This window comes from Lepidochelys olivacea, assembly GCF_965140295.1.
Source record: "Lepidochelys olivacea isolate rLepOli2 genome assembly, chromosome: 1".
In the NCBI taxonomy this organism is placed as follows: domain Eukaryota; kingdom Metazoa; phylum Chordata; order Testudines; family Cheloniidae; genus Lepidochelys; species Lepidochelys olivacea.
In genome coordinates this window covers 209477749-209504204 of record NC_140411.1, presented here as the reverse complement: position 1 = coordinate 209504204, position 26456 = coordinate 209477749, and the positions used below count along the sequence as shown (strand labels likewise).

The 26456-nt window shown below is 43.1% G+C and overlaps 1 protein-coding gene across 1 annotated transcript in view; it reads left to right on the top strand.

Annotated features, from left to right (window-relative positions):
* Positions 1 to 26456, top strand: part of USF3 (upstream transcription factor family member 3) — a 98789-nt gene that overhangs the window by 19972 nt on the left and 52361 nt on the right. The window contains exons 2-3 of the mRNA XM_084609988.1: positions 19525 to 19644; positions 23476 to 23540. Coding sequence (XP_084466114.1) covers positions 23494 to 23540 — 47 coding nt within the window. The 5' untranslated portion in view covers positions 19525 to 19644; positions 23476 to 23493. The remainder of the gene's footprint in view (positions 1 to 19524; positions 19645 to 23475; positions 23541 to 26456) is intronic.

The window sequence follows — 26456 nt, the reverse complement described above, 5'->3', positions numbered from 1 at the left end:
AAGGCAAGCATGGAGGCCGCTCAGCTCACTTTGGCAATTAGGAGCACATTAAACACCACACACATTATCCAGCAGTATATGCAGCACCAGAACCTGGCAAAGCGATACCGGGCGAGGAGGCGACGTCAGCGCGGTCACGTGAGTGATCAGGACATGGACACAGATTTCTCTGAAAGCATGGGCCCTGCCAATGCATGCATCATGGTGCTAATGGGGCAGGTTCATGCTGTGGAACGCCGATTCTGGGCTCGGGAAACAAGCACAGACTGGTGGGACCGCATAGTGTTGCAGGTCTGGGACGATTCCCAGTGGCTGCGAAACTTTCGCATGCGTAAGGGCACTTTCATGGAACTTTGTGACTTGCTTTCCCCTGCCCTGAGGTGCATGAATACCAAGATGAGAGCAGCCCTCACAGTTGAGAAGTGAGTGGTGATAGCCCTGTGGAAGCTTGCAACGCCAGACAGCTACCGGTCAGTTGGGAATCAATTTGGAGTGGGCAAATCTACTGTTGGGGCTGCTGTGATGCAAGTAGCCCACGCAATCAAAGATCTGCTGATATCAAGGGTAGTGACCCTGGGAAATGTGCAGGTCATAGTGGATGGCTTTGCTGCAATGGGATTCCCTAACTGTGGTGGGGCTATAGACGGAACCCATATCCCTATCTTGGCACCGGAGCACCAATCCGCTGAGTACATAAACCGCAAGGGGTACTTTTCGATAGTGCTGCAAGCTCTGGTGGATCACAAGGGATGTTTCACCAACATCAACGTGGGATGGCCGGGAAAGGTGCATGATGCTCGCATCTTCAGGAACTCTGGTCTGTTTCAAAAGCTGCAGGAAGGGACTTTATTCCCAGACCAGAAAATAACTATTGGGGATGTTGAAATGCCTATATGTATCCTTGGGGACCCAGCCTACCCCTTAATGCCATGGCTCATGAAGCCGTACACAGGCAGCCTGGACAGTAGTCAGGAGCTGTTCAACTACAGGCTGAGCAAGTACAGAATGGTGGTAGAATGTGCATTTGGACGTTTAAAGGCGCGCTGGCGCAGTTTACTGACTCGCTTAGACCTCAGCGAAACCAATATTCCCACTGTTATTACTGCTTGCTGTGTGCTCCACAATATCTGTGAGAGTAAGGGGGAGACGTTTATGGCGGGGTGGGAGGTTGAGGCAAATCGCCTGGCTGCTGGTTACGCGCAGCCAGACACCAGGGCGGTTAGAAGAGCACAGGAGGGCGCGGTATGCATCAGAGAAGCTTTGAAAACCAGTTTCATGACTGGCCAGGCTACGGTGTGAAAGTTCTGTTTGTTTCTCCTTGATGAAACCCCCCGCCCCTTGGTTCACTCTACTTCTCTGTAAGCTAACCACCCGCCCCTCCTCCCTTCAATCACCGCTTGCAGAGGCAATAAAGTCATTGTTGCTTCACATTCATGCATTCTTTATTCATTCATCACACAAATAGGGGGATGACTACCAAGGTAGCCCAGGAGGGGTGGTGGAGGAGGGAAGGAAAATGCCGCACAGCACTTTAAAAGTTTACAACTTTAAAATTTATTGAATGACAGCCTTCTTTTTTTTTGGGCAATCCTCTGTGGTGGAGTGGCTGGTTGGCCGGAGGCCCCCCCCGCCGCGTTCTTGGGTGTCTGGGTGTGGAGGCTATGGAACTTGGGGAGGAGAGCGGTTGGTTACAGAGGGGCTGCAGTGGCAGTCTGTGCTCCAGCTGCCTTTACTGCAGCTCAACCATACACTGGAGCATACTGGTTTGGTCCTGCAGCAGCCTCAGCATTGAATCCTGCCTCCTTTCATCACGCTGCCGCCACATTTGAGCTTCAGCCCTCTCTTCAGCCCGCCACCTCTCCTCCCGGTCATTTTGTGCTTTCCTGCACTCTGACATTATTTGCCTCCACGCATTCGTCTGTGCTCTGTCAGTGTGGGAGGACAGCATGAGCTCGGAGAACATTTCATCGCGAGTGCGTTTTTTTTTCTTTCTAAGCTTCACTAGCCTCTGGGAAGGAGAAGATCCTGTGATCATTGAAACACATGCAGCTGGTGGAGAAAAAAAAAAGGGACAGCGGTATTTAAAAAGACACATTTTATAAAACAGTGGCTCCACTCTTTCAGGGTAAACCTTGCTGTTAACATTACATACATAGCACATGTGCTTTCATTAAAAGGTCGCATTTTGCCTCCTCCCACCGCGTGACTACCCCCTCAACCTTCCCCCCTCCCTGTGGCTAACAGCGGGGAACATTTCTGTTTAGCCACAGGCAAACAGCCCAGCAGGAATGGGCTCCTCTGAGTGTTCCCTGAAGAAAAGCACTCTATTTCAACCAGGTGACCATGAATTATATCTCACTCTCCTGAGGATAACACGGAGAGATAAAGAACGGATGTTGTTTGAATGCCAGCAAACATACACTGCAATGCTTTGTTCTACAATGATTCCCGAGTACGTGTTACTGGCCTGGAGTGGTAAAGTGTCCTACCATGAAGGACGCAATAAGGCTGCCCTCCCCAGAAACCTTTTGCAAAGGCTTTAGGACTACATCTAGGAGAACCGCAAATGCCAGGGCAAAGTAATCCTTTCACATGCGTGCTTTTAAACCATGTATAGTATTTTAAAAGGTACACTCACCAGAGGTCCCTTCTCTGCCTGCTGGGTCCAGGAGGCAGCCTTGGGTGGGTTCGGGGGGTACTGGCTCCAGGTCTAGGGTGAGAAACAGTTCCTGGCTGTCGGGAAAACCGGTTTCTCCGCTTGCTTGCTGTGAGCTATCTACAACCTCCTCCTCCTCCTCATCATCATCATCTTCTTCGTCCCCAAAACCTGCTTCCGTATTGCCTCCATCTCCATTGAAGGAGTCAAACAACACGGCTGGGGTAGTGGTGGCTGAACCCCCTAAAATGGCATGCAGCTCATCATAGAAGCGGCATGTTTGGGGCTCTGACCCAGAGCGGCTGTTGGCCTTTCTGGTTTTCTGGTAGGCTTGCCTCAGCTCCTTCAGTTTCACGCGGCACTGCTTCGGGTCCCTGTTACGGCCTCTGTCCTTCATGCCCTGGGAGATTTTCACAAAGGTTTTGGCATTTCGAAAACTGGAACGGAGTTCTGATAGCACGGATTCCTCTCCCCAAACAGCGATCAGATCCCGTACCTCCCGTTCGGTCCATGCTGGAGCTCTTTTGCGATTCTGGGACTCCATCATGGTCACCTGTGCTGATGAGCTCTGCATGGTCACCTGCAGCTTGCCACGCTGGCCAAACAGGAAATGAGATTCAAAAGTTCGCAGTTCTTTTCCTGTCTACCTGGCCAGTGCATCTGAGTTGAGAGTGCTGTCCAGAGCGGTCATAATGGAGCACTCTGGGATAGCTCCCGGAGGCCAATACCATCGAATTGTGTCCACAGTACCCCAAATTCGAGCCGGCAACGTCGATTTAAGCGCTAATCCACTTGTCAGGGGTGGAGTAAGGAAATCGATTTTAAGAGCCCTTTAAGTCGAAATAAAGGGCTTCATCGTGTGGACTGGTGCAGGTTTACATCGATTTAACGCTGCTAAATTCGACCTAAAGTCCTAGTGTAGACCAGGGCTTAGTGTGTATAAAGAGGACTGAAAAGGGTCTTTCTCAAAAATACACTCCGTATGTAATCTGGAAAATTCTGTGACTAGAGAGTTGGTGTAAATGATGATCCAATAAGAGACAAAGAAAGTTAATCTATCACATTATCCATCATAAACAACCAAAAAAATAAATAAAATCCCACAAACTCAATTTTTAAAAGTCATTTGCGTGTCACCATTAGTGATGGGAGCATCTGTCCACTCCAGACTCAACTGGAACCATCAAACTCATTTCACGTGCAACAGTGAAAAGCCATCCTAGAGAAGACCACTACTGACCTAGCGATTTACCAGTTCCCTTAGCTATGCACAGGTGCAAATTGCAGATCTTGTGACCTTGCTCTCTACAGACTTCTGCTTTGTTGTCTGCTGATGAAAATCATATAAGTACTGAAAACCATCTCACTTTCCATTAAATTGTTTAAAATATTTCAGTGTGAACAAGGCCTAACATATATGCAGAGTTTGACAAAAACTAACTCGGGCTCCTAAGTCACTTAAATGCTTTTGAAAATTTTATGCCATGTCTAGATTGAAGTCTGGATTTCCCACCTTGCTTAACGTTGGTGTTGCATTGCTCAAACAACTTTTGGTAGGTGTACATTATGTATCTTCAGATTTTTGGAACAATTTACCAATGATAGTGGTGGATTCTCCATCACTGACCATTTTTAAAACAAGATTGGATGCTTTTCTAAAAGATCTACTCTAGGAATTACTTTGGGGAAGTCCTCTGGCCTGTGTTATACAGGCGGTCCAATTAGCTGATCACAATGGTCCCTTGTGGGTTTGGAATCTGTCACTTCAAAAATAGTCATTTAGTATAGTTATTCTCAGCTTGATTGACTGACAATGTATTGCAAAATTATTTTTAAACCTACATAAATGGGAAGATTTTTCATCAGTTCTTTGGGGGGGGGGAGGTTCTCCCAGCTATATATTTTTTCTATTAGCCTTCAGTGAGAGATGCTGAATCATCTGTTACAAAAGTGAGAGGTGGAGGAGCAATCTTCCACAAATTTTTATCCTCTCCATAGTTTTCATCTATCCCTGTCATTCAGTTGGTGATCCTGGAGGCTTTGACGCAAACTGTCACCCAAAGTAGCAGAGGGCTGATCGCTTTGCTGAATGGGACTAAGAATGCATTAGTAGGGTTCACTGGGTCATCAAATATAAATATGGCAAATTTTAAGAACTCAGGGAAGTAAGGAAAAATAAAGATAAATTCCTGATTTTTTTTTTTTTTAATCAAGATTGACTAGACCTCTGTGATGGGGAATTGACCCCTCCTTGCCTTTCCAAGCAGAGAGGTGTGGAAAAACAAATTCTGCAAAACACAAAATTCTAAAAAAAATTCAGAAAGGCAATATATTTCCTACTGAGCAAAATGACTTCTCTTCATTAAAATGTAGATATTATAGCTAGTGTGGGTGGTTTCCACAAGATTTTCAGAGGTTGAACACTGAGTGGGGAAAAACTTCACCCCAAGCTTAAATCTGTAAAACTCAACTGCAATTGCTAGGGTCTAGGAAAATGTAGGTAGCTTAGAGATTAGAACAAGAGCTCTTGTAAGAACAGTGGGTCTTCCTGAAGAAGAGGAAGGAGTGAAGTTGCTTTTTCATAAGTAATTTAAGCAAATATGACACTTTTTTTTTTTTTAGATGAATGAACCCACTACCACACCTTCTTGAAAAAACTTGATCAAACCACCAAGAGCAATAATAAAATTCTTCATCCTTCCAAAATAATCTTAGTTAGCCAGGGAAGAAAACTTTTTAATTACAAAAGGAGAAACTTTTCCCTCAGACAAAAAGATATGGTATCCTGCCTTTTGTTGGAATCAGTTTAAACTGTTTAATAATTTGGAGGAATTGATGACATTTTCTACAGCTTGTGGAAAATCAAGATGGATTTAAGCAACTAATGTGTCATCTCCATTAACAGAAGCTAGATGAGAAGAGCACAAATGAGCTCTTAAAAGCACCAGTGTCTCCTTTATTTTCTTACTTTTTTATTTGTTACAATATTTTTAAATGTACACAGTTGTAGTAGCTAAATGCTGTATAAAATATTTTAAACATTCTTTATTTAAATAAGGAAACTGTTATAAGGGGAAAAGTGATTGTTCAATATCTAATTGTATCAATATCTAAGGCCTGCTCTACTTATATCAGCATAGCTGCATCTCTCAGAGGTGTGAAAAATCCCTATGCCAACCTAGCCTCTGGTGTAGACAGTGCCAGGTTGATGGTAGAGTTCTTTTGTTGATCTAGCTACCGCCTGTCAGGCAGGTGGGTTATCTTCCTGCACAGGAGAACCCCTCCCATTGGTGTAGGTAGTTTCTACACTGCAGCTGTGCCCCTGAAGAGGTTTAAGTGTAGGCATGCCCATGTAAAATGTTGTTAAATCTTGTTAATGGAGATTTTTTTCCCCTCTTAAAGGTTTTGGGAAGTAAGGAAAACTTTACCTCTTCCAGATTCTACCACATAATGCAGACAAACAGAATTTATGCAATAGTCTAATTCAGTGTTTCCCAAACTTGGGACGCCGCTTGTTCAGGGAAAGCCTCTGGCGGGCTGGGCCGGTTTGTTTACCATCTGCGTATGCAGGTTCGGCCAATCGCGGCTCCCACAGGCCTCGGTTTGTTGCTCCAGGCCAGTGGGGGCTATGGGAAGCAGTGGCTGGTACGTCCCTCGGCCCGTGCTGCTTCCCGCAGCCCCCATTGGCCTGGAGCGGCGAACCATGGCCAGTGGGAGCCGCGATCTGCCGAACCTGCGGTGCGGCAGGTAAAAAAACCGGCCCAGCCTGCCAAGGGCTTTCCCTGAACAAGTGGCGTCCCAAGTTTGGGAAACACTGGTCTAACTGATTGTTAATCTAGCTAATAATCCAGGAAAGGTGTAGGGAGAAAAAAGATACCCAGCTATCTTTTAAAAAAAAAAAAAAAAAAAAATTTCATCCAGATACTGCAAGTATACAAGAAACTTATCTCCCTAGAGGACCATTAACTGGGCTGAAAAAAGGTTAGACGGGAAATCTGTGTATTCTCTTTTATAAGAGGGGAAAATACCGAAAGGGGCTTCTTTCCTTACCGGTTCAAGTAATGCAGGTCTTATCTGATACTGAGTATAGAAACATAGTTGCCTTAGGCAACTGTGGATGATGATCTAGACCAGTGGTCCCCAACACTGTGCCCGCGGGTGCCATGGCATTTATGTTCACCTGTCTAGTGACACTGTGTGAAAAGTAGTTCCCAGCAGGGGAGAGAAGCCGCAACCCCATGCCTACCGGGGACCGAGAACTCCAGGGCTGCAGGCTGTGGGTGCTGGTGTTCTCTGTCCCCGTCGGGTGTGGGACTGCAGCTTCTCTCCGGCTTCTCTCCGCACTGCCCAGAACTGCCCCTTTCCCCCCCTCCATCCCCCCCCCACACACACAAAAAGTAGCTCGGACTGTCGCCACCCGAACTGCCAAAGCTCAAAAAAAAATAAAACCGCTGAAGCAGGGGGGGAAAAAACCGCTCAGACTCTTCCACCCCAAGAATGGAGAGAATGTCACCCCTTAGCAAGTGACGCCCCAAGCACGTGCTTGCTCCACTGGTGTCTGGAGCGGACGCTGTATGTCCGCTGCACTGATACTGCTGTTTTCTCGTGCTTTGCAATTTATTTTTTTTTTAACATTTTGCCCAAAAATGAGTGGTTCAAATAAAAGACAACGTACATATTATTTCAACACAGAGTGGGAAGAATCCTATTGTTTTATTGAAAATAAAGGGAAATGTGTTTGCTTATTGTGCGGCGATACTGTTGCAGTGCCAAAAAAACATAATGTCGAACGCCATTTCCAAACTAATCACGGCTCTTTTGACAGCCATCCACTTAAATCTGAGTTGAAAGAGGTTTGATTTGAGTTGATTAATTTTCTTCTATCTGCCCAGCAATCTGTTTTCACTAGACAAGTGGTAAAGTCTAAAAGTGCTACTATTGCTTCTTTTAAAATTGCTCATCTGCTCGCAAAGAAGAAAAAACCTTTTCAAGATGGTGAATTGTTGAAGGAAGCATTTTTGACTGGTGCTGATTGGCTGGCAAGGATTTCCTAACTGCAAGTCTTGTATTGCCGACAAAATCTTATGCTTGTTATCAGACAACACAATTATGAGGAGGATACATGCACTTTCAAGCGACATGCAAACTCAGCTCAATGATGACTTGGAAATATGTGACTGGTTTTCACTGCAGTTCGATGAGTCGACAGATATATCGGATACAGCGTAGTTGGCGGTTATGGTGAGGATGGTATTTAGTGACTTCACTGTTAAAGAAGAGTCACTAAAAGTATTGCCTATGAAGGGGCGAACAAAGGGTGAGGACATCTATAATTTATTCAAATCATATGCAACATTAATTAGTATGCCACTACACAAGCTGTCTGCAGTCACCACTGATGGGGCACCAGCAATGATGGGCAGCGCCAATGGATTCATTGCACTCTGCAAGAAGAATGAATCCTTTCCGAACTTTGTCTTATCATTGCATTATCCACCAAGAAGCTTTGTGTATCAAAGTTCTTTCTTTTCAACACGTCATGAATGTCGTTATTAAAATAATTAACTCTATTCGAGCGAAACCTTTGCAGCACCAACTTTTTAAGGCCCTGTTGGAAGATGTTTATGATAAACAATCTGATCTTGCACACAGAAGTCCGATGGCTCAGTAAAGATAAAGTTCTTGCATGTTTTTAAGTCTAACTGAAGAGATCAAAGAATTTCCGAAGTCCACAAATCAGAACTTCAAGCAACTAGAAGACTCCAGCTGGTTAATGGACTTGGCTTTTCTTGCCGACATCACTGACAAATTGAACATTTTAAATCTTGAGTTCCAGGGAAAAGACAAACATGTGGCTCAAATAATAGGTTCTGTAAAATCATTCAAAGCAAAACTGATCTTGTGGGCGTCACATATGAAGACGAAGTCTCTCGTACATTTCTAGTATGAAGAAAATGGTATGTGACAGTGATTTTAACCCGTCACCATTTGCTATCCACATTCAAACACTTCTGGAACAATTTGAAAAGAGATTTTAACAGTTCACCATCATTGAGCCTGTAGTTGCCTTTCTTGTGAATCCTTTTACTTGCCAAATAGAAGTAACAGAAATGACTACATCAATTGCGAGTCTCATTCAAGTAAGAACAGAAGACGTGGAACTGGAGATTTTGGACCTTCAAAATTATATTGTTCTAAAATCCTGCGCAACGGATGAAAACTTTTGGAATCTGGTTGACCGAAAAAAGTTTCCTGCTTTAAATGTAGCATACAAAATAAAATCTTATTTCGGTTCCACTTATCTATGCAAAGTTCTGTTTTCAACAATGAACATCATAAAATCAAAATACAGATCTCGGCTTACAGATGCCCATCTTGACGATTGCTTACAAACGGGAATAACATTCTACTCTCCCAACTATGAAAAATTGGCTGAAGAAATGCAGTGTCAAAAATCACGCTGACTTTATTAGAAAAAACACGTGAATTAATGATATCTATTTTCCATTAAGTGCTGAGGAGCGTGTATGATTAACTTGTGTTTAACTTTTTTTCATATTTGTTTGTTTATTGAAATCCAGATACAAGTAACAATACAAAGAATATTTTTGTATTAACCATAACTGGCTATCTATGTTAAAGTAAGAATAATAAATATATTTGGACCAGCAGTTCAACAACGTTTTATATATAGGGCTGAAATATTACTAGCCTCACTTTCTGCTACAGCTAGTCTAAATTTTTCAAAAAAACTGTCCAATCAAAAAATAGTTTTACTTTTTTAAAATAAGATGAAAACTGTTTATGATATTTATTTAGTAAAATCTCCTTAATTTTTCTTACAGGTAGCTAAAAAGGAGCAAATTCACATGGTAAGGTGAAACAGTAATTGCCAAATAATTTAATTAATACCTTTTTACATGTAAAATTACCTTTTTTTATCTTATGGATTCATATATTATGTAATATTAAATATGATTTTTTTGTATTTAATGTACAAATAAAAAAAAGCCTTGAAAAATTGTTGGCACCCGCCACACTCTTCTGAAAACATGAATGTGCGATTGGCCACAAAAAGGTTGGGGACCACTGGACTAGATATTTCTCTTTATAAATCTGTGTACACCCAATTAAAAAAAATGCAACATAGTTAACATATAGCTGAATCTCACCATGCATTTCAAAAGTATTTCATTTGATAGCGGATTTTAGTTAGATCCCACACCTAAAGATAGACGGTCTGATTTTAAATTTAAAAAAAAAGGACATTGAGTGAGGGGAACATGTTAATAAATGACTCAAAAGCAATCACTATAATGTAGGTTTCAGAGTAACAGCCGTGTTAGTCTGTATTCGCAAAAAGAAAAGGAGTACTTGTGGCACCTTAGAGACTAACCAATTTATTTGAGCATAACTTTCATGAGCTACAGCTCACTTCATCAGATGCATGCTGTGGAAAGAGTAGAAGATCTTTTTATATACACACAAAGCATGAAAAAATACCTCCTCTCACCCCACTCTCCTGCTGCTAATAGCTTATCTAAAGTGATCACTCTCCTTACAATGTGAATGATAATCAAGGTGGGCCATTTCCAGCACAAATCCAGGGTTTAACAAGAACGTCGGGGGGGGGGGGAGGTGTAGGAAAAAACAAGGGGAAATAGGTTACCTTGCATAATGACTTAGCCACTCCCAGTCTCTATTCAAGCCTGAGTTAATTGTATCAAATTTGCAAATGAATTCCAATTCAACAGTTTCTCGCTGGAGTCTGGATTTGAAGTTTTTTTGTTGTAATATCACAACTTTCATGTCTGTAATCGCGTGACCAGAGAGACTGAAGTGTTCTCCGACTGGTTTATGAATGTTATAATTCTTGACATCTGATTTGTGTCCATTTATTCTTTTACGTAGAGACTGTCCAGTTTGACCAAGGTACATGGCAGAGGGGCATTGCTGGCACATGATGGCATATATCACATTGGTGGATGTGCAGGTGAACGAGCCTCTGATAGTGTGGCTGATGTTATTAGGCCCTGTGATGGTGTCCCCTGAATAGATATGTGGGCACAGTTGGCAACGGACTTCGTTGCAAGGATAGGTTCCTGGGTTAGTGGTTCTGTTGTGTGGTATGTGGTTGCTGGTGAGTATTTGCTTCAGGTTGCGGGGCTGTCTGTAGGCAAGGACTGGCCTGTCTCCCAAGGTTTGTGAGAGTGTTGGGTCATCCTTCAGGATAGGTTACAGAACGTCACTAGCCGTCACATTCAGCCCCCAACTAAAACCCCTCCAACGCATTATTAAGGATCTACAACCTATCCTGAAGGATGACCCAACACTCTCACAAATCTTGGGAGACAGGCCAGTCCTTGCCTACAGACAGCCCCGCAACCTGAAGCAAATACTCACCAGCAACCACATACCACACAACAGAACCACTAACCCAGGAACCTATCCTTGCAACAAAGTCCGTTGCCAACTGTGCCCACATATCTATTCAGGGGACACCATCACAGGGCCTAATAACATCAGCCACACTATCAGAGGCTCGTTCACCTGCATATCCACCAATGTGATATATGCCATCATGTGCCAGCAATGCCCCTCTGCCATGTACCTTGGTCAAACTGGACAGTCTCTACGTAAAAGAATAAATGGACACAAATCAGATGTCAAGAATTATAACATTCATAAACCAGTCGGAGAACACTTCAGTCTCTCTGGTCACGCGATTACAGACATGAAAGTTGTGATATTGCAACAAAAAAACTTCAAATCCAGACTCCAGCGAGAAACTGTTGAATTGGAATTCATTTGCAAATTTGATACAATTAACTCAGGCTTGAATAGAGACTGGGAGTGGCTAAGTCATTATGCAAGGTAACCTATTTCCCCTTGTTTTTTCCTACACCTCCCCCCCCCCCCCCCGACGTTCTTGTTAAACCCTGGATTTGTGCTGGAAATGGCCCACCTTGATTATCATTCACATTGTAAGGAGAGTGATCACTTTAGATAAGCTATTAGCAGCAGGAGAGTGGGGTGAGAGGAGGTATTTTTTTCATGCTTTGTGTGTATATAAAAAGATCTTCTACACTTTCCACAGTATGCATCCGATGAAGTGAGCTGTAGCTCACGAAAGCTTATGCTCAAATAAATTGGTTAGTCTCTAAGGTGCCACAAGTACTCCTTTTCTTTTCACTATAATGTAGTTAGTGAATGTGTTGAGAGAGCTACATCTTGGAGAGAAAACTTGACCTTTTGTTTGAGTAATCAGTGCTCATGCTCTGAAATTGTTCACCGTCTGCAATGGTTAAGGTAATCTATATAAGATGTGTGAAGTTGGTATAAGCAGTATTATTGTAACAGAGCATGCCCCTGTTTGGGGTATTTTACAGGATATAAAGGAGGAAAAATAAGGCAAGCGCTGGACATTAAATGATAGTCTTTTTCTTTTCTTTGTACAGTACCTAGCACAGTGAGGGTCCTGGTCCATGAGTAGGGCTCCTAGCCATTAAAATGATACGATATTCTATTACAAAACCTGAATTGTTACAATATTTTTAAAAGGATGCTCTCAAATATATAAAAATGAATTATGTGGAAGATACAAGTGATGCTGCTCCTTGTGAAACAGTTTAAGCAGTAATCTGAGGAAGATTGTTTGATATAGCTAATAATTTAAAGAAAAAACTAATGGAAAGAATTATTTTGCAAAATAGGAAGCTCTTCACAAAGATATGCTAAATCAAAAGCAGTACAGAGCACATATAAAATTTAAAGGGATAATTTATTATACTATTGAGTGAAAAGATAGTAGCAAATAAAGCTAGCTAAAATAACCTTTTTGTGATAGGATGAGACAACTGATTACATTCTGGATTTTTGTCTGAGAAGGAGAGCTCCTAAGAAGGTAATTTGTCAAAACAGGAAGCGGGGAATGAGAGACTTTAGATCAGTTAAATCATCTTTTCAGGATTTCTATCCTATTTTTATACATCACAATCTTACAGTGTTGGCAAAATTAACATTTATCTCCCACCACCATACTCCCTAAAAACCACCTCTGTCATTTCTAGCAGAAGATTATTCAATTAAATTAGAAGACCCAATACCTAGAGCCGAAATTTAAAGGGCTATGAATGAACACCTTAAAGCTTTACAAAACCCCAGGACTGGATGGCTATAAAGCCAGCCTGTGATGTACGTTGAATTCCATATATTCAATCGGTTGAAGAAACAGGAATTTGTTCTTTTTATCTGTTGATGCAGAGAAGGCCTTGAGCTGGGTTGAGTGACCATTTTTGATAGCTTGATTTGCACAAAATGTCCAGCTTTACAGAACAAGTGAATGCCTTATACTGAACTCAGAAAGCTAGTATTGTAGTACAGCGGACCATCGCTAGAGCACACATCATTATAGCGCGGATTCGCATATAGCGTGGTCGCAGCGATGGATCCCAAATTTAAATATTTAAATTGGGATCCGCGGTACCACGCATGGATCCCGAACCCCACGTTCTAGCGAGGGTCGGTGTAAGTGAATCCCTTTAAAAGGGGAGCAAAATGAGAATGTCCAAGTTCACTCCTTTTATTTGCTCTAGTTACAAAGCAGTTGTTTGGACTTACTATAAATGTTACAGGACCCAAAACTAAAACCATAGAACAAAAACACCATCTGTGCAGATGGCATTTTATTATATCTTATATAACTCTTACCTTCAGTATTTGTACCTCTCCAGGGACTTTCTAGCTTTAGTCATGTCTTGGGTTGTTAAGATAGGCAATAACACCGTATTTTTCTTCATACCAATGTGAAGCAAGAAACTACAGTGAAAATCAAAACTTGCTGTAATTTCTCATTGGCCTCTACAAAAATAAAACACTTAAGGTTATGTATAACTGACACAGTAGACACACTTTATAAGATTAACTTCACTGTTCTTCAAAAATTCCAGGAGAAAGCCAAAATCTGGAATGAACTTCATATGAATTGTTTAGGAAGATGGTGTGCGATATGTGTTAACTGGCTGCCTTGTGTCTTTTACTCTTTCTATGTGCTACAGATTAAAAACACTTGGAAATATTGAGCGGTTGGAGGGTATCAGGAATGTTGCTTGTTTAGGGTTGCCAACCCTCCAGGATTGTCTCAGAGTCTCCAGGAATTAAAGATTAAAGATTGTCATGTGATGATACATACAGGAATATGTCCAACCAAAATTGACAACCCTGTGCTTGATTATTGCAAGCCTTTAAAAACTCTCACCTTAAACAGATAATTCTGTACTAACCCTCAGAACAAATTCAGATGTGAAAAAAATTGGGTTGTGGATGAATACAGGAAGTTTTAAATTGGAGAGTAAGGAATATAAATTTACACATACTTCTAATCATTGGCCAAGCTTGCAAAGCCCTGTGTTCAACTTGATAACGTTTTTCTATTTGGATGCAACAGAAGATTTTTGAACACCACATTCAATCAATTCCAAAATTTCGGGGGATGTTCTACATATCAGTTGGTAGGTAGAACTCTGTTTATTTTGGTGAAAATCTAAACACGAAGAGGAAAATTGGGGGGATACATAGATCCCCGGGCATCTGGTTGGTAGTCCAAGCAACTTCAGTCAGGTAATTCTCTAAAGATGAAAGAAATGGTTGATGGCATCTGCTAACATTCTTGCACAACAGTGCCCCATCTTCCAAGTAGAATTTAAGATGTTGATGCCCTGAATAACTTATCTGCCAGACAAATACCATCCCTTTAATATGGACCCAACCACAGAATTCTTAGTAGAAAGTATTTAAATGTTTTCAAAATGTAATTGTGCTGAGAGAGATTAAGTTCTCTCAAGAAATAGTCATGGGAATAGATTGCACTAAAGTAGTGAGTGCAAAACTTAGGCCATGTCTACACTACAAAGTTAAGTCGACTTCAAGTACGTCGACATCGAGCCTCCGATTTAAGCAAGTCGATCTTGCACGTCCACACTATGCTCATTGTGTCAGTGGAGTGCTTCCTCACTAGCAGAGCTTGCATTGACGTATGGAGCACTGCACTATGGGTAACCATCCCACAGTGCACATAACCGAGTGGAATTTTGGGTTGGGCTTGCAATGCCTTATGGGACCAAAACGTTAGCACGGATGGTTATGGGAAATGGCCTTAGCTCCCATGATGCACTTACCTGCCTCCCTCCCTGAAATCAGTGGCAAACAAACCGAGCCTTTTTCATAAGCCTGGGTTACCCATGCGGACGCCATATGACGATAAGCATGGACCCCGCTCAGCTGTACACTGTTGTTGTGAGCATTACAAACACCTTGCACCCTATCCTGCAATATTTGCACAGCTGATACAGGAGCCGCTGAATGAAACAATGTGATGCCACACAAGCAGCCCTGCTGGAAGACCTAGAGCGGAGCAATTCGCAGTTGCTGGCGACAGTCATGCATTACCTTGACATGACTGAGTGCTGTTTCTGGGCCTAGGAAACAAGCATTGACTGGTGGGACCACATAGTTATGCAACTATAGGATGATGAACAGTGGCTGCAGAACTTTCAAATGCGCAAGACCACTCTCCAGGAACTGTGTGAAGAGCTTTCCCCAGCCCTGAAGCGCAGCAATACTAAAATGAGAGCTGCTCTGACAGTGGAGAAGCGAGTTGGAATAGCTATGTGGAAGCTTCCAATACCAGACCGCTACCAGTCAGTGGGGCATCAATTTGGACTGAGTAAATCTACCATGGGATCTGTTATGATCCAAGTTTGCAGGGCCATCAACAGACTTCTGCTAAGAAGGGTAGTGACCCTGGGCAACGTGCAGAACATAGTGGATGGTTTTGCCATGATGGGGTTCCCTAACTGCGGTGGGGTGATAAACGGAACACATATCCCTATAGTGGCACCAGACCACCTTGCCAAAGAGTACATAAACCAAAAGGAGTACTTCTCAATGGTGTTGCAACCACTGGTGGATCACAGATGCCGTTTCACCGACATCAGCGTGGGATGGTTGGGAAAGATGCATGATGCATGCATCTTTAGGAACACAGGTCTGTTCAGAGAGCTGCAAGCAGGGACTTTCTTTCCAGGCTGCAAAATAACCATTGGTGATGTTGAAATGCCAATCATGATCCTCAGAGTCCCAGCCTACCCCTTGCTCCTGCGACTCAAGAAGCCATACACAGGCAGCCTGGACAGCAGTAAGGACTGGCTCAACCATAAGCTGAGCAAGTGCAGAATGATGGTGGAATGTGCACGTTTAAAAGGTCGCTGGTGTTGTTTGCTTACTAGGTTAGAAATCAGTGAAAGCAATACCCCATTGTTATTGCTGCCTACTGTGTGCTCCATAATATCTGTGAAACAAAGGGAGAAAAGTTTCTGGTGGGGAGAGGGGGTTGAGGCAAATCATCTGGCAGCCAATTTTGAGCAGCCAGACACCAGGGCAATAAGAAGAGCACACTGTGAGGGGCTCTGCATCTCTGTGAGGCTTTGAAAACAAGTTGCAGCAATGAGCCAGAGTAATGTGACACTTATCTGTGTTGTACCTTACCAAACTGTCTACTCCAGTGCATTTTCTCACCTGTAAACTCCACCCCCACCAACAACCGTGTGTTGAATTAATAAAGAGCCTTTTCTCCTCAATCGTGAAGTTTTATTATGCACACAAGCACAGCAAAGAAAAGTAAGATAACACTGTGGGGGGAGAAACAAGGAACGCTTGCTTTCAGATGCACTTCAGAAACAATGGGAATGGGTGCCTTCTGGTCCTTGTACCCTCCCCTGCTGTTGAGTGCAAGGGATACCAAATTCACACACACACACACACGCACCCCCGGCCTCATGGGATGTTTGGGGGAGGAGGGTGTAGAACTGGGCGATTATGGCAGCAGGTTCAGCATAGGCTGCAGAGGGATTCTAGCATCCAGTGCCTTTCTTGAACCTCAACCAGATGTCTCAACATGTCTGTTGCTTCTTCATAACCCACAGCACCTCTTCCTGCGTGGCACACTCTTGTTCCCTGCATGCTCTCCTGTCCTCCCTGTCCATGTTCTCTAACAGTGTAATCATCCATGCTCTGAGCTCCGTCTTGTCACTCTTGGAGGCGTGCATTAACTCATTGAAAATGTCTTCCCAAGTCGTCGTCTTCCGCTTTCTAATCTGGGAAAGTCTCTGTCCCGGTGTGGAGGATGTGCTGACAGACAAGATTTCAGCTGCAAGGAATGCAAAGCACAAGGGTAGCATTAACAGCATTTCTGGCAAGGTTAATTCTTTTTATTAAAAAAACCCACCCCTCAGTACACTTCACTTCAAGCCACAGTGTAATTACAACCACTGGCTATTGCAAGAGTCGGTTTCCTGCTCCAGCCATGGTGAGTAAGGCCACGAGGCATGGGCAAGAGGTCTTGTGCTGCTGTTTTTGTGAAGACAACCTTGGGATCTTGAGAAAAGCTTCCTTGCCCCTAGCAACGTGGATGGTACTTGAGGACAGGCATCAGTGTATAGCCCACCAAATAGTTGGGTGTTTTTTGTTTTGTTTTTACAAAAGCGGCTTCGGGCTGGGGGGGGAAGGAAGACAAACAGGAAACCACTACCCCTCTTTTCTCCCCTTCCCCCCCCCACTTTTTTGTTTTTCTTCAATGCTGCTTGCAATACATGGTGATTCCTTTCAACCACAGCACGTTTTGGAAAGCGTGGTTGTGTGACCTGGATTTCACCAAACAGGACGGATTAGTTGTTGAATTGTTTGCGGTTTAAAGGCTAGCATTCAAAACTTCCCCCGTTTCCCGTAGGTGATCTTATGAGATGCTCTCCTGAGGGTAACGGAGGCAACAGGGAAGCAGATACTCAAGCATCTGGGTACAGACCCAGTCCTTATGCTGCAATGCTATGTGCTGCAATGATGCCAGCAGAGTTAATACTGGAGTGGCACAGGAAAGTGTCCTACCGTGGTGGATGAAATAAGGCAGCCCTTCACAGAAACCTTCTGCAAAGGATTGCAGAGTACCTCCATGAAGGCTTCCTAGAGATCTCCATGGAGGATTCCTGGGCCATCCCCATGCATGTAAACTGTCTTTTTTGGAGAGCACCCTCTGCGTAGCTGGAGTAGCCACCAATACCCAGGATACCTACTTTTTTGTTCAGATTAAACATAAAAAATAATAGCATGTAACCTGTACAGTTTGACTGGAAATGTGTATTCACCAGAACTGCCTTCCCCTGCATAACGCTCCGCCACCAACTGGTCCTGTGAAGGGATGGGCTCAAGGGTTAAAACAGTTCTTGGCTGTCCGGGAGAATGGATCCTCCACTTGCCTGCCTTACGTTCTCCTCCTCTTCCTCATCAACAGTGTCCTCCTGGTTGTTGCTCAAGGATGCCTGGGGCTCCTGGGAAACATCCATGGAGCATTTTGGGGTAATGGTGGGATTGCCGCCAAGAATCACATGCAGCTCCTCATAAAAGTAGCATGTCTGTGGAGCAGAACCAGAATGACTGTTCACCTCCTGTGTACCTGCCTGACGTGCAGTGGAGTTGAAAGCGCTCTCCAGAGCGGTCACAGTGGAGCACTGTGAGACACCTCCTAGAGACTAATTCATTCGAATTACACAAAGCAGTGTTTACGCTATCCTCATGTCGACCCGTGGATATCGACTTAAGTGCCTCTTGCGGAGGTGGAGTACAGAAGTCAACTTTACAGCCACTTAGGTCAGCGGAAGGGACTCGATAGCGTAGCTATATACATTATTAGATCAAGTTAATGCAGCTTATGCTGACGTAAGTTTGTAGTGTAGACCAGGCCTTAGAAAAAACATTAACATTAGGGAAATATCCTCAGACTTCCAAACTCTTACTCTAATATATGTCTACGCTTCAATAAAGCATCTGCAGCTAGCCCATGTCAGCTGACGTGGGCTCACAGGGCCTGGACTGCAGGGCTATAAAATTGCTGTGTAGACATTCAGGCTTGGGCTGGAGCCCAGGCTATAGGATGCCTTGGCTTCAGCCTGAGCCCAGTTGTCTACACTGCAACTGTATAGCCCTGCAGTCCAAGCCCCGCAAGTCAGAGTCATCTGACATGGGCCAGCCACGGGTGTTTTATATAACTAAAACACTTTTCAGCTTCTGTGGAAGAATTTTAAAGCTGGATTCTTCTCAAATTATGGGCAGAATGTTCTCAAGCAGAATCTTGATAACAGGAAGAGCTCATACAATAAATGGAGAAGGGGAAGCCAGAGAAGGTATTCAAAGAGAGTGTGACCTGCTCAGATATTTGGGATAGGAAAGTCATTTGATGTCTGTATTTTAAATGGCCTGGAGTTGGGTGGTGTATAATACCAATTGGGCTCTGGTGACACTGTGGAAACTTGATTTAAAGGTGATTAAGGGTGCAACTTTTTATGAAGCTCTGAGCACCGTCAAGTCTGACTGAGGAGTTGAAGGTATATGGAATTTTGCAGAATTGGATCTTCAGTATCTCCAACTAGATGTGATCTCAGGGGGTTTTTTTCCTCCACAGGATGGTGATATTCCCTGTATCAATCTCATGCTCAGGGAAAGGATGTTAGAGATGTACAACTTTCAGAGCTAGAATCTATTTTTCTTGGTTGACTTGATAAGCATAGGTCTCTTGTTCAGTCAACTATTTAGGACATCAGAGGCTTAGATTCCGAACTTCATTTCTGTATGCCACCCTCAATTCTCTCATATACACAGTTCTAAACTTTGGCGTTCTTTAGATGACTGACTTTTAGACTGTATGCAGTCTTCTTACTTGCAACATCAGTATCATCAGGGTCAAGTTACAGAAACATAAAACATTTCCTGGTAGCCAAATTTAATATAATCTTTTCTTTTTCTTTTTTTCTCCTGTATAGTAACAAAAAAAGTTAAACATAAGAAGTCTGCCAGTGGAACCTGATGTGTCTGGATCAGAAACTGATGTGAGGTGAAGCTGGGAGGAGTCTGAGAATTCATGTGAAGAATTCCAGCTACAGGTTGGTGGGTGAAAGGATGTTAGCAAAACCCAAAGATCTACTGGATACCATACCCAGTTGATAATATGGGATACCGTTTTCTGGGCTTCGCACATTGCTTTCTAAATCCATCTCAAATACCCTTTTGTAACATACTCCTTTCTCCTTTAGAGGCCAATTTTTTGACTAATATAAAAAAGGGGATGAAGCCCAACAAAGAGGGTGTAAAGTAACCAAATATAGTGATAGAGGTCAGCAAGGTATTCAAGCATGTGCCAAATTCTGAAGCAGAGGGACTGTTCATCTCCTTAAGTATCTTGCTCATTTGGGGCCATCGTGCAGCTGGTAAGGGATTTTTATCACCTATCAGGAAAATAACATAAAAAGATACAGTTAAAAGGTTGTTTTTCTTATTTTAAATGAAATGATTTTTAAAAATGTAGTTGACTTTTCAGTATTTTTTCAGTTGACTTTTTTGCATGTCCCTCTACTTGGTCAGTGCATACCTGTTTGGTGTTTCACTCTGATATCTAGTTTTTTTCACTTTATGGGTTTCCATGCTCTAACCAAGTGTTGATTGAGACACACAAACTCCAGAAGAGTGTCTTAAATTTAAAAATTGTTGAAATTAATTTAAATGTGTTTGCGTATTACAACCTATTCACTCCTTCTGCCAAGACTCTGCCCTTCCCCAAGTGCAGACCCCTGAACTGTGTAGAGAGTTCAGGGGTCTGCACTTCATCTGGTTCAGGGAGAACAATGCTGTGAAGATGGTTGAACCCACCTTCGACAGTATATATCAAGGGGAAACACAGTCTGGCCCATTATTGTATTTGGTTGTTTTCAACACCCCAGGTCACCCAGATTCCTTGCACAGAAATTTTTTTCATGGTCAAGGAATTTTGAAAAGTCCTATTCAGATCATGAATCTGACTGATCATGACTGATTCTGCAGCTGTGATTCTGTGAGTAGACAGTTGGGTTTGTGTTGGTTCTTTTGAAGGGGACATAGAAGATTTACTGCTGTTGAATCCGCAACAACTCTCTCACTGTATGGAGCAGAGTGCTGTTTTCCTGCATGTTGGCATGTGTGTATTGCATTTCTTCATAGTGATCCTTCAAGCTAACTAAGGGCTTGTTTTTGTAGAACCTGTAATAAAAATAACTAAACTGGTTGTAAGCCACACCTTTTGGTTATTTTGGTGCAAGTCTGCATGTAGACACTCTTATTTCAGATTAAGAGTCCCAAATTTTGATAGGTTTCAGAGTAACAGCTGTGTTAGTCTGTATTCGCAAAAAGAAAAGGAGTACTTGTGGCACCTTAGAGACTAACCAATTTATTTGAGCATAAGCTTTCGTGAGCTACAGCTCACTTCATCAGATACATACTGTGGAAACTGCAGAAGACATTATATACACAGAGACCATGAAACAATACCTCCTCCCATCCCACTCTCCTGCTGGTAATAGCTTATCCAAAGTGACCACTCTCCTTACAATGTGTATGAAAATCAAGGTGGGCCATTTCCAGCACAAATCCAAGTTTAACCAGAACATTGGGGGGGTTTAGGAAAAAACAAGGGGAAATAGGCTACCTTTCATAATGACTTGGCCACTCCCAGTCTCTATTTAAGCCTAAATTAATAGTATCTATTAATAGTATCTATTCAGGGGACACCATCACAGGGCCTAATAACATCAGCCACACTATCAGAGGCTCGTTCACCTGCACATCCACCAATGTGATATATGCCATCATGTGCCAGCAATGCCCCTTTGCCATGTACATTGGTCAAACTGGACAGTCTCTACGTAAAAGAATAAATGGACACAAATCAGATGTCAAGAATTATAACATTCATAAACCAGTCGGAGAATACTTCAATCTCTCTGGTCACGCAATTACAGACGTGAAGGTCGCTATCTTAAAACAAAAAAACTTCAAATCCAGACTCCAGCGAGAAACTGCTGAATTGGAATTCATTTGCAAATTGGATACTATTAATTTAGGCTTAAATAGAGACTGGGAGTGGCTAAGTCATTATGCAAGGTAGCCTATTTCCCCTTGTTTTTTCCTACGCCCACTCCCTCCCCCACCCCACCCCCAGACATTCTGGTTAAACTTGGATTTGTGCTGGAAATGGCCCACCTTGATTATCATGCACATTGTAGGGAGAGTGGTCACTTTGGATGAACTATTACCAGCAGGAGAGGGGGGTGGGAGGAGGTATTGTTTCATGGTCTCTGTGTATATAATGTCTTCTGCAGTTTCCACAGTATGCGTCCGATGAAGTGAGCTGTAGCTCACGAAAGCTTATGCTCAAATAAATTGGTTAGTCTCTAAGGTGCCACAAGTACTCCTTTTCTTTTTTCCAAATTTTGATTTAAGTCAGTAAAAAATTGACTTAACTCTAAATAGTTATATTGGTTCCAGTTTGTGTATAGAAAATCCCTGAGAGGCAGTGTTGATGAGCCTGAAAGAAGAGTTCTTGTCTTTTTCAGAGAGAATGTAATTGCACCACAGACTCTTGGGTAGGGTTTAAAGTGGGTGAACAGAGGTCTGGGGAAATTCCCTATCCAGTTTTTTTTAGAAATGAATGTAAATAGAGTCTAGGTACTGGAAGCTAATTGATAGCTAAGAATTATTTTAATTGATTGATAATGTAGTTTTGAATACATTTTGACATCTCCACTTCATTACAAGATCAGTAGAAACATCCCTGCATACAAACACAGAAACATACATAAAGCATATTTGAGTTTTTAGAATAAAGAAGGTTACAAAAAATTCGGTAAGAAATAATCTTCCTGCTGGCATCTACAGCACGTTCCACCTTATGTACAATCTCTAAAATCTTTCCTTTCCATAATGCGCGCACACACACACCCACACCCATTATGGAGAGGAAAGATTTTTAGAGATTTTACATAATGTATATAAATAAAATAGCCATCATTGGCATAACTTCATCTTCAAATTCATGTAACCCTACTATTGTGTCGTCTTAACATTTTTAATGGTCTTATTACAAATTGCACAGCTTGTATTTAATCTTTGGAAAGGTTATATGTAAAGTCATGTTGTGCATCGGAAAATGTAGTCATATTTTAACTTTGTTTTTACTGACTTCTATGTTTTTGAGACCATGGTATATTATTTGTAGCAACCTTAACTGTATATTGATGTGAGGTTTGTTTGTTTTTTGGTCTAATTATACCAGGGCTCAGCTCTGTATATTTGCCACAGTAATGCCCAAAAGGAGTCTGATAGTTAGTTAGCAGACTAAACCAAGAAACCTAGATAAAGAGCTTTTATATATCATCTGTACAAAAACAAGAGCTGACGAGAAAAACCACATTGCCACTGTTATACTTTTTATTGAATAAAATACTCTCAATCTAGTTTGTTACTTTGCTCAGCAATTATTTGCTTTATTCAAAACTGTGAACTGTACACATATTAGAATGAAAGACTGTCCAGTTTCATCATATCTTCTGTGAGTATCTCATGAAAAATTGAAACACCCACCCCCAATCAAGTGGTGTAACTTTGTTAGTGGCTTCCCTGAAAAGATGGGAAACTTTTTTTTTTTTTTTTTTTTTTTAAGCCACACTCAAGGAATGGAAATTTGTTCAATACATATAGCAAGAGTGCACTACAGGGATCGCACTTACTCTTTTGATGTGCTCTTGCCTAAAGATGTGCTAAATCAAGGTGCTGGACTTCTTGGCTCATTCAAATAGATCTTGCACTTATAGCTGAAATGTTAAAGATCAAGCTGACACTTTTTTGTGCTAATAGAGTTCTAGAGAGATCTGTATTTGCTAATTCTTTTGCCCATTCCTCTTCAGGCCCTTCTGTCTGAAACCATGCCAGAGATGACAGAGAATGAGACTCCTATGAAGAAGCAGCACCGGTAAGTATCTGTGGCCAATTGACTGGCACGTGTTGGCCAGCTGAAAACTCTATAGAGCCTCTGTCTGCTGTACTGCTAGGCAGTCTGTCCAAGGCAAGCGTATCTTGGCAACATAAGTGAAGGCCTCTGATTATCTACAGGGCAGCAGACAGACAAGTTCTTCTTTGACTGATGTCCCTATGGCTACTCCTGCATCTGGGATTGGAGATCTTTGGTAGCATTGTCTGTTGGACCACACATGTGTTCCTCCCTGTCTTGCGTCGTGAGTGAGATCTATATATAGCTCTCTGTGGTCCAACCACTCTGTTCTTTCCAACCGCCTTTGGTCTGGGATGGAATCTGTAGCAGAGCCTTTCTATCCTCTGAGTCTTTAGATAGTACCCTTACCTGTTTAACATAGTAATTAGTAGTTTCCTTTAATTGTCCTCTTCCCCTAAAAAAGAAAAACAAAAAATTTCTTCCTCTTTCTTCCCTCCCTATTAGTACTTAGCTTAGAATATGTTTTTCCCGCTACCTGCCCTTCCCTACCGGAAAGCTCTTTCCCTCATACTTATACCTGGGCTTAGAAGATGCCTTTCATGCCATGAAACCATCCCTGTCAATGATGGGCACCCACAGTGCATCCACTGCCTCAGTGAAGAACATGTCACACAAAAGTGAACTCATTATCACAGCTTGACTGCTAGGGCCTGAAAAGACTGAGACATCTGGCTGACACTTCTCCTCATGGAGAGGTCTAGACACTTTGCTTGCTCGACTAGATCATCAGCTGACCCCCCACTTGTCACGTCCTTCCAAGATAAAATCCTCTTTCGCTCAGATGGGAAGAAACGGGGTGCCACATCACCCTGTAAGGAATTGTCTGGTAGAACACCATCCCCTGTGAGGTAAGTAGCCTCGACATCTTCAGGGGTAGCTCCTGTGACCACCTGAGTGCCTTTGGTACCAGCACTAAGAAGAAGCCTAAGGATCCTAAATAGGCAGGCCCACAGGCCACTGCAGTGTCTCTTGGCACCAAGGAGCACAGTATGAGACCTTCAAAAATGGTACCAACTTCCCCAGCCAAATCAACTTCAGACACTTCGGCACTGACAAAACCATCAGCACTGACATCTCTATTGGCACCAGCCAGACCTGCAGCACCAAGCAAGCCCTCGGCACAGATATAACCTCTGGCTCGGACCAAACCCATGGCACTGAGCAAGTCCTCGGCACTGATACAATATCCAGAACTGACGAGACCCTCCACACCAGGCAAGACTTCGGCACTGAACTGAGTAAGCCTTCTATTCCATCTGCTGGCTGTTCCAGAGAATGCACCCTCCCCTCTGCACTGACAGGATGATGCTCCTCCCTCCTCCACAGGAGTTCAGATACCCTAAAGATCTGATGGCATCTGACATGCCTGAGTCACCGCTACTCAGAGTCGAGCTCCCTCCACCTCATGTTTCTTCTCTGGAGTCATAGCATGACTCTCTTTCCCCTCCGAGGATGGCACCACATTTCCCTAGCAAGGAAGAGGAGGAGGAATACTCTGTCCCCCACATCAGATTCGGGACATACACAGAAAGCATCCTCTACATGTCCTCATTACTCGGAAACCGGAACCAAACCAGGGCACTGGTATGGACCCCCATGGATGCAATCCCATGTGTCAGTCCCTCCACATTGGGATCCATGGGCTATGTACAGAGCACAGTTTTCAAAGCTTCCATAGAATAGAGCTGCAGACATCTATGCTCATCATCGTCATCCGTCCCTCTACCACCAAAGGCTGATCCACTACCTGTGGAGGAATAGGAAGATGAACAAGAGGAGGTTATACCAACCCTCCACTTAGCCTCACTGAGGGAAAGGGAGGAAATCGTGCCTCCACCCCCTACATCAGCAGACAATCTCAAACATTTCTAAGAGCTGTTCCATAGGATCGTGGGCTCCCTCCAGATCCCTCTGGAGGAAGTGAAAGAGCAACAGCAAAGATAGCTCTCCCTATCAATGAGGCCCTCTTGGACGCAGCCAAGGTGCTCTGGCAGACCCTAGCTTCCATCCCGCCAACTTGCAAGCGGCCAGACAAAAAATATTATGTCCCTGCTAAGGACATGGAATTTATTTTTCCCACCCTACTCCAAACTCCCTGGTTGACAATGCAGTACATGAAAGAGGGCACCAATACCACCTAAGTTCAACCCCTTACAACAGGGACTGGAAGCGACTAGACCTGTTTGGTCGCAAGGCTTATTCCTCTGTCATGTGCAGTTTCATATCTCTAATTATGAGGTTCCCATGGCCAAATACAGTTACATAAACTATTCTAAGATACAGGATTTCTGCCAGGATCTTCCCGACAACAAGAAGGAGCAACTCCAGGCACTTGTGTCTGAAGGATACCAGTTGGCCCGTATGGCCTTAAAAGCCTCCTTAGATGCTACTGGTACAGCTGCCTGTTCCATCAGGATAGCCGTAGTGATGAGACTGAGTATCATGACTGCACCTCTCCAGAGTCCCCAAGGAAGTGCAAACCACTGTTGAGGACCTATCCTTTGAAGGCTCCAAGCTATTTGCCAAATGCATGGATGAGTCCCTACGTTTCCTAAAGGACTCTCGAGCGACTCTCTGCTCTCTCGGCATATATATGCCAGCACCAAAGAGACGTCAGCGAAAATGCCAACGTGCCATGAGGTCCCAGCCTCCACCTTTCACTCCTCCATTGGCGGTATGACTCACAGCAAAGACATCAGAGGCCCCCAACAAAGTGCAGACAATAGACAACTCAAGGGGCTACCTCTCTTATATCCATGTCCAAACAACAATTTTGAAGATTTGGTCTACGCCCTGAGAAATCTCCCTCTGTTCCAGTCATGGCAACCATTTTCAATAACCACCAGTTTGGTGACCACTTAGCTCCTTTCTAACCAT